Genomic DNA, 8783 nt, shown 5'->3' on the forward strand with positions numbered 1-8783 from the left:
ACTTTTAGAAAGTGTATGGAATACTGTTGAGCATCAAACCTGTCACAAGAAGACAGGTTTGATGCTCAACTTAACAGCCATGATGGGAGAGCAGTGGGAGCGTTGAGGTAGATAGATAGGTACACAGCCAGGTGAGATTGCCAAGCAGCAAGTTGGGACCAAATATACTGTATATGTATGCCCTCAATGCAATGTAAGTTGCTTTGGATAAAAGCGTCAGCTAAATGGCATATACACTTACCGAACACTTAGTTAGGAACACTATACTAATACTGGCTCCCTTTGCTCTCAAAACAGCCTAAATTCTTCGTGGCATTGATTCCACAAGATGTTGGAAACATTCCTTTGAGATTCTGGTCCATGATGACCTGATTGCATCACACAATTCCTGCAGATTTTTCAGGTGAACTTTCAAGCTGTGAATCTCCCGTTCTACCACATCCCAAAGGTGTTCTATTGGATTCAGATCCGGTAACTGGGAAGGCCACTGAAGAACACTGAACTAATTGTCATGTTGATGAAACCAGTTTGAGACGACTTTTGCTTTGTACATGGTGCATTATCATGCTGGAAGTAGCCATGATTAGAAGATGGGTAAATTGTGGCCATGGAGGGATGCACATGGTCAGTCACAATATTCAAATAGGCTGTGGCATTCAAGCGATAATTGATTGGTATTAACAGGCCCAAAGTGTGCCAAGAAAACACTCCCCACATCATTACACCACCTCAAACCAGTGATCTTGAGGTTATGGCTCTGGGGTGACTGAGCCAGTGTACTACCTGGAATATGTCCCTTGTTTATTTACATGTAAACAGAAAAAATAGGCTTTTTTTCTTCCTCCTCCCTGACAGCCCTCTCCCCCACCTCCTCTCCCCTTCCCTCTCTTGATAAATGCCCCTCTCACCCCTTGTTCCTCTGCTAAACAACCTTCTCCTCCCCTCTTTGCTGCTGAATGCCCCTCTCTTCCTCCCTTTCCTGACAAATACCCCACTCCCCCTTCCTCCCCTGCTAGATGCCCCTCGCCCCTTCCCTCCCCTGCTAAATGCCCATCTCCCCCTCCCACCCCTGCCAAATACCCCACCACTCCTTCCTCCCCTGCTAAATGCCCCTCTCCCCCTCCCTCCCTGGCCAAATACCCCTCTCCTCTTCCCTTCCCTGCTAAATGCCCCTCCCCTCTTCCCTCCCCAGCTAAATACCCCTCTCCTCTTCCCTCTCCTGTTAAATGCTCCCCTTCCCCTCTCTCCGCTGCTAAATGCCCCTCTCCCCCTCCCTTCCCTGCTCATCCTCCCATGGCTGCGATCACAGGTCTTTATTTGTATGTGGATCTTTTTATTATTATCATCCATTCATGTTAACAGTGATTTTTCTATCTTCACTATCTGCCTCTCTCCCCAGTGGCATCCAAGAATGGGACAGCCTCTACGGTTTCCTTGGAGAGGTGCCTGTAGACCAGAGAGATTGTAACTTTGTACTTTGATGCTCTACCCCCATCTAGTGCACAAAATTAGTACTAGCCCGTTTTCAACTTCATTCATTCTGATATGATCCATTCAGACCCCCTCAGGCATGTGTTTTTTTTTTCTAAATCAGTGTTTGCGGTTTTACATCCTCAATACAGCTTTTAAAATGTCAGAATTTGTAGCATGTAAAGTCTAAAGTCTAAAGTTAGACTATATGTAGAGTGGTACTATATGTAGAGTGGTACTATATGTCCTCTATATGTACTACATGGTCCTCTGTGGCTCAGTTGGTACAGCATAGCATTAAGAACGCTAAGGTTGTGGGTTTGACTCCCGCTGGGTCCATATATACTGAGAAATGTATGCACTCACTGCAATGTAAGTCGCTTTGGATAAAAGCGTCAGCTAAATGGCATATAATATATTTATTACTTATATGTAGAGTTCTTCTCTTCCTCCTAAGGCCTCTGACTGCCAAGGCCATCTCCAGCCTAAAGCCCAGGAGGCTGGACTCTTTCAGTGGCCTCAGCAGCAACAGGGACCAGCTGGAGCTCCAGAGAGCCAGAGGACAGAGAAGGGGGCCCAGAGTGGACAACCAACTGCTCGGGTAAACGGTTTGATCTAATAGTCTGTAAAATGGTATATATTGGTCTTATAATCAAGCTTGTCCCCATTTAGCAGATTGATTACATAGTTTAGAGTCCATGCATCATGTTCAGCTTGGTCTACAGGACATTTATTCCTGTAAGTACTGATGGCCTCTTCTCTAAAGGTTTCCCAACATTGGTGACACCTGTTACCTGAACGCCATCTTGCAGTGCCTCCTGAGCCTCCTCTAAGTCCTCCACACTGCGGAGATACAGTAGACAAGGAGTCAATGGCACTGGCACACACACACACACACACACACACACACACACACAATGAACAGATCAGAAATTACAGGTAAGGAAAGAAAGCCATTTACAAGTATTGGAATGGGTCCCTGTATGCTTTGGCAGTTTGATGTTCAGTTCAAAGCGGAAGGTGTAAAACGAGAAACCATCTACCCCATTAGCATTCAGTTTAGGTGCTGCCGACTCACCATCCAGTCAGCAGCTGATGTAGTCTCTGTCTCCCCCCATAGATGTTTTAAAGAACTACACCAAGCATGTCTCGGCACTGCAGCGAACACCAAGAAGAGGCTCTTGCGCGAGGTCATTACCTGCTTAGCTGCTTTTGACCCAGCCTTCCTTAAAGGTCATCAACAGGTAAGCTTCACAAAGTATTGATCAATGTGGCCCTGACAAGTGTTTCTCTTTTCCAAGTGCTCTCCTTCCACTTATCCTCTTCAGTCTGTTTCTTTCTGTCCTCCTCATAGGACACACATGAGCTTCTAATGTACTTCATGTTTGAGTTGAAGAAGGAGGGCCAGGCTCTACGGGAGAGCAGGGTTCCCTACAGCTACCCTGTGTCCCTGGTGGAGTTCCAGCTGGAGGCGGTAGGACTTGTGCCAGGTAAAACCTCACTGCATCTCATTGGTCGGCTATTGAACAACTTAAACTAAAGAGTTATAACTGTTTGTTAATGGTTCATAAAGGATTCTTAAACCAACAAGTGTACAGTAAACATGTTGTCCCCCACAAATGATGTAGCGCCCTTCTATAAAAGGAGAGTGGGGCCGTGTCCACTGGACGTGTTTTTCAATCCACCAGCGCCTTTTCCCAGTTGTTTTCAATGAGAAGGACGTGTTTCGTACGCTCCTCCACCAAAGCGCGTGCACCTGTCTGTTTTTAGCAGAACGCTCCGGGCACTCTCATATTTGTTCAACTTTTGGAATGGAGCGCCACGCATCAATGTCACTTTGGGCGAAGAAACCAAATTGCTCCCTAAATTGCTCCCCAAGAGACAAACAAAAATGTCACAACAGTGACAAGATGGCGGCTACCTCAGAGGAAAATTAGGATTTTCCACTACAGTTTCTGAAATAAATATACACTTTTTTTTTTACGATTTCATCGTAAAAAAAATGTATGTGTGTGTGTGTCTGTATTTGTGTGTGTGTGTGTGCGTGTGTGTGCGTGTGTGTTTGTGTGTGTGCGCTTGTGTGTGTGTGTGTGTGTGTGTGTGGGTGGGTGGGTGTGTGTGTGTGTGGGTGGGTGTGGGTGTGGGTGTGGCTGGTTCTGGACTACCTGTGATAGTCTCTACATCCTGGACATGGTGGTCAGACTGAGGACAGGACAGACGTCCTACGCTCAGTCATACAGTCGGTTGCAGAGAGAGGGTGTGAGGACATGTCAGGTGTGTATGTGTGTGTGTGTGTCTGTATTTGTGTGTGTGTGTGCGTGTGTGTGCGTGTGTGTTTGTGTGTGTGTGCGTGTGTGTGCGTGTGTGTGCGTGTGTGTGCGCTTGTGTGTGTGCGTTTTTGTGTGTGTGTGTGTGTGTGTGTGTGTGGGTGGGTGTGGGTGTGGCTGGTTCTGGACTACCTGTGTGATAGTCTCTACATCCTGGACATGGTGGTCAGACTGAGGACAGGACAGACGTCCTACGTTCAGTCATACAGTCGGTTGCAATCTGGATAACTGCTCCTGAAACTCTGCCCGCGTGGTGTTCATGTTCAATATCATGGCGCCAATGTTGCTCACAATTGAGGCAAAGGTCAGAACGCCAACCAGGAAGTCAAACACCACAAAAAGGAACTCCTCGTCTCTCGGAAAGCTGGGAGAGAAGAGATACCCGCAGTCACAGCGTGGTCAGGTAACGGTAGGATTATGGTCAGAACAACTTGACGATACATGGTCAGAGAACGGTCAGTTAATGGTAGGGTTATGGTGAGACTACATTACATATGGTCAGAGCACGGTCAGTTAGAGGTAGGGTTACGGTCAGACTAGGTGTGACTGAGCGTAGGACATCTGACCTGTGCTCGGTCTGACCACCATGTCCAGGAGGTAGAGACTATTACACAGGTAGTCCAGAACCAGCCACACCATGGAACCTCTGGTCTGTAACTCATCAAATCAGGCACTGTAGCACATAGACACACAGACACACACACACACACACACACACACACACACACACACACACACACACACACACACACACACACACACACACACAAAGGGGTTCCCAGACTAGCAAGTGGAGCAGCATGAGTTTGTATGGGTCACTTTAGGTTACCATGGATTACAGTTACTGCTGTTTATCATGGGTTTTGGATAATGGATGTCCAGGATGTAGAGACTATCACACAGGTAGTCCAGAACCAGCCACACCATGGAACCTCTGGTCTGTAACTCATCAAATCAGGCCCTGTAGCACGCACGCACGCACACAAACACAAAGGGGTTCCCAGACTAGCAAGTGGAGCAGCATGAGTTTGTATTGGTCAATTTAGGTTACCATGGATTATAGTTACTGCTGTTTATCATGGGTTTTGGGTAATGGAGGTATTTCGTCCAAAAGACACATGGCATTTAAGGGTTACTGAGGACACTACATGGTTTTCTCTTGTTCAGAAGGCACATGTCATTAAAGGAGATAAACCATGTCAGTCACTGGTTGGGGGGATGCAGAGAGGCGTGATACCATAGCTGACCACCAGTTGTACAGCATGGCTGTGGCGATGATCATCAGCCAGTGGTGGTACAGGTTATCAGCAGGAGCCAGGACCTTGATATCTGTCCTCTTCCTGTTAATGTAGAAAACACACACACACATGCAGTGTCTTGGACAGGATCCACCTCCTGGGGAACACACATGCAAAGTAGCCATAACCTCAGTACTAACCTCAGACCAACTGGTGCATCCTAATGATGTATCTGTCTTAGTAAATCAAACTTTATACATCACATAAACAGTGGAGGCTGGTGGAGGCTAGAGGTGAAAATTGGAGGACGGGCTCATTGTAATCATTCCAACATGTGTCTTTCATACCATTCCTCATGTTACCTGTGAACGTCTGAAGAACCAGATTGACGGCACACAGAGAAGGTGGTGGGGTTTAGCCCGAAGGCGTATTTAATTATAACAGGGGAATAGGGGTAGGAGAGAGAAAGATAATCCAATAGAGAGTAGTCCAGGGTCGGTCCAGGGTTCGGCAGGCAGGCGGGTAGTCAGACGAGCAGGGGTCGGGCAGGCAGGCGGGTAGTCAGACAGGCAGGGGTCAGGTAGGCAGGCAGGTAGTCAACACAGGAATGGTAGTCGAGTAGTCCAGGGTCAGTCCAGGGTTCGGCAGGCAGGCAGGTAGTCAGATGAGCAGGGGTTCGGCAGGCAGGGGGGTAGTCAGACAGGCAGGGGTCAGGTAGGCAGGCGGGTAGTCAACACAGGAATGGGCTAGGTCCGTGGAAGGTAGACGAGGGGGAATCCAAGGAAGACGAGGGTCAGAACAACAATATTTTTTCATGGTGAAGTAGGTTTCAAAGTCCGCATCTCCTTTTTATGTGTTAGCCGCTTGGAACTCAAGCTGGGATGTGGCCAGATTTCTGTGCTGCCTCCTCAGCCCAGTGGGCCTTCAGCACAGCAACCGCTTCATCCACCTTGGAGCGCAGGGACTCTGGAGACTCCAGCATGTGGAGCAGATCAGAGTTGTCCATCTCCAGCAGCATGCCGGTGACCTTGGGAGCGATGCTGGGGTGCATGTTGTGGATAGATGGGAAGAGACGCTCACCTGGAGGGAGGGAGAATTAATATCTGTAACAGTAACAGTAACAGCTAATGGGGATCCATAAAAACAAACAAATAGACTCACCTATCATCTGTTTCTGGTCCTCATGGGGAACGGCAGCCAGTATGGAGGCAGTCAGAGGCTCCTGGTCCTGGACATGGACAGCAGGCTGCTGCATGGGGACCTGTGGCTGGGGAGCCATGTGCTGCTGGGGGTGGTGTACACCAGCTGTGTACTTGTTCTGGGGCACGGTGCGCATCCGTGCTGTAGCTGCATCTGCACTGGCAGGGCGCTGTCTCAAGGCCTGGGTAGCTGAGAGGAAAGATCATCATAATCAAAGGGATATTTATGGTAAATGTTTGGCGAGTGGTGTTGTCAGACCACTATGAGCAGCGTTGCTTCAGAAAATATACTGACCTATGCGCTGAAAGGTCATCATATGGGGCAACTGGGAGGGTGTGGTCTTCATAGCATTGAAGGTCTGAGGCCTGGTAGCGGATGGACACATGGTGTTGGGCATGTTCTGGAAGTGCAGCGGTTTCACACTCTGGGTAGCCAAGTATGGGGCAGCACAGTTCTGGGCCTGTGGAATGGCTGCCATGAAGAATCCAGGTGGGGGAGCAACCTGGTAGAGGTTGATGCCTGGGTTGGGCATTGTGTTGGGCATGTTCTGGAAGTGCAGAGGTTTCACACTCTGGGTAGCCAAGTGAGGAGTGGGTCTCAGCTGAGCCAGCTGATTGGTGAAGTATGGAGCAGCACAGTTCTGGGCCTGTGGAATGGCTGCCATGAAGAATCCAGGTGGGGGAGCAACCTGGTAGAGGTTGATGCCTGGGTTGGGAACGGCACGAACGACGCTGGCCATCCTCTGCATGCGCTGGTTGGCTCTGTGAGCCTGGCGCACCTCCTTGCGCTGGGCCAGGGACACATACAGGGGCTTGGTGGCCACGATGCGGCCGTTCATCTCAGTCACAGCCTTGGTGGCCGCCTCAGGGGAGGAGAAGCACACAAAGCCAAATCCCTTGCTGCGTCCACCCTCCATCATCACCTTTGCACTGGTGATTGTTCCAAAGTGGGAGAACTCTTTGTGCAGCTGCTCATCATCCAAGCGATCATGCAAGTTCTTCACATACAGATTGACACCCTGGTAGAGAGAAACCCTGTTTAGTGAGATGTTTTTCATGCCTCAAATATATCAACAATGTTTACCAAGACTATCAACTTATTTTTCTTTTACAGTATATCTTTTTTTCATATACACACACCTGGTATCTGGTCCTGCGGCCCTGCTTCATCTGCTCAAACTGGCGCTTCAGCACAGTCTGGCGCTCTCCTCTCTTCTGGGCGCGGCCCACGTAGACCCGCCTCCCATTTATCACCCGGCCATTCATCTCATCAATGGCCCTCTTGGCATCCTCATGCTTTTGGAAATTGACAAATCCAAAACCCATGGACTTACCAGTGTCATCAGTCATGACACGGATGCTCAGGGCTGGTCCAAATCTTTCAAACCTCTCCTTAAGGCGTTGGTCATCCATATCCTCTCCAAAGTTTTTGATGTACACGTTAGTGACCCCTCGGGCCCTGGATCCAAGTTCAGCCTCTCGTTCTTTGCGAGATTTGAAGTGTCCAACAAACACTTTTCTGTCATTCAATAACGTGCCATTGAGTCTCTTAATAGCTCTCTCAGCACACTCCTGGGTATTATACTGCACAAAGCCATAGCCTTTAGAGCCATTCTCATCAGATACTACCTTGCAGGAAAGGATGTCCCCAAACTCAGAGAACCTGTCGTAGAGGTCCTTGCTGTCAAAAGTCTCCACTAAATTCTTAATGAAGATGTTGCCTACCCCACTATTCCTCAGAGAAGGGTCACGCTGAGACCACATGATGCGCATAGGTCTTCCATTGACATCATCAAAGTTCATGGTGTCCAGGGCACGCTCTGCATCAGCTTGCTGTTGAAAGTTGACATAGGCATACACAAGAGATCGGCGTGTTATCATGTCCCTGCACACTCTTATAGAGATGATTGGACCACAAGGGCTGAATTTCTCATGCAGCATTCCCTCAGTGGTGTCCCTGTGGAGATCTCCTACATACAAGGAGGCCATCGATTGAATAGGCGCACTAGGATTCATGTCTAATGGTCCTTTCAGACAACAAGAGGTGAAAAAAAACAGTGAAAAGAACAAATAACATCTATCTATCAAGCTCTTCACAGAGGAATTGCAGGTAAATGAATGGCATGTGTACTGTAGCTGGATTCTAGAACCCCAGCTGCATGTTCTACATTGTTATGTCATCACATTGTCAATTGTGACATCCTTAATGACTGGATGTGATGTGTGTAATATGTTAGTAGAATTCTAACTTCAGTCATTGTTACCTCACAGACCATAGCCAGGGTCCATTTTGTACTAAGGTCAGCAAACCCCATGTAGGGGTTCATGAATCCTTCCCCAGCAGATGTATTTCACATGAATAAGGATATTTTAACTGAATATGCCCGGGTGTTTTAGTGGCCCTTAAGCAAGCCTGTCTGACTGCCTTAAGGGGGGGGGGGGGGTGTCTTCAATGGGAGCCACGGTCCTCTGTCCAACAATGGTGGCAGGGCCTTCTTTGAAACAAGCATTTCATAGAAAGCTTTGAAAGAAGTTAAAACATTTAAAAC

General features: G+C 48.3%; 1 protein-coding gene across 1 annotated transcript; it reads right to left on the reverse strand.

Moving 5' to 3' along the window:
• Nucleotides 1-5906: 5906 nt before the first annotated feature.
• Nucleotides 5907-8250, reverse strand: LOC310803072 (polyadenylate-binding protein 1A-like; the record flags this gene model as incomplete). The annotated part of the gene is made up of 5 exons (XM_083667708.1): nucleotides 5907-6115; nucleotides 6197-6424; nucleotides 6530-6635; nucleotides 6783-7253; nucleotides 7375-8250. The coding sequence occupies 5 exons, from the start codon at nucleotides 8248-8250 to the stop codon at nucleotides 5907-5909; spliced, it is 1890 nt and encodes a 629-aa protein (XP_083523834.1).
• Nucleotides 8251-8783: the final 533 nt, after the last annotated feature.

The sequence above is a fragment of the Argentina silus genome (assembly GCF_951799395.1).
Source record: "Argentina silus genome assembly, chromosome: 4".
Lineage (NCBI taxonomy): Eukaryota > Metazoa > Chordata > Actinopteri > Argentiniformes > Argentinidae > Argentina > Argentina silus.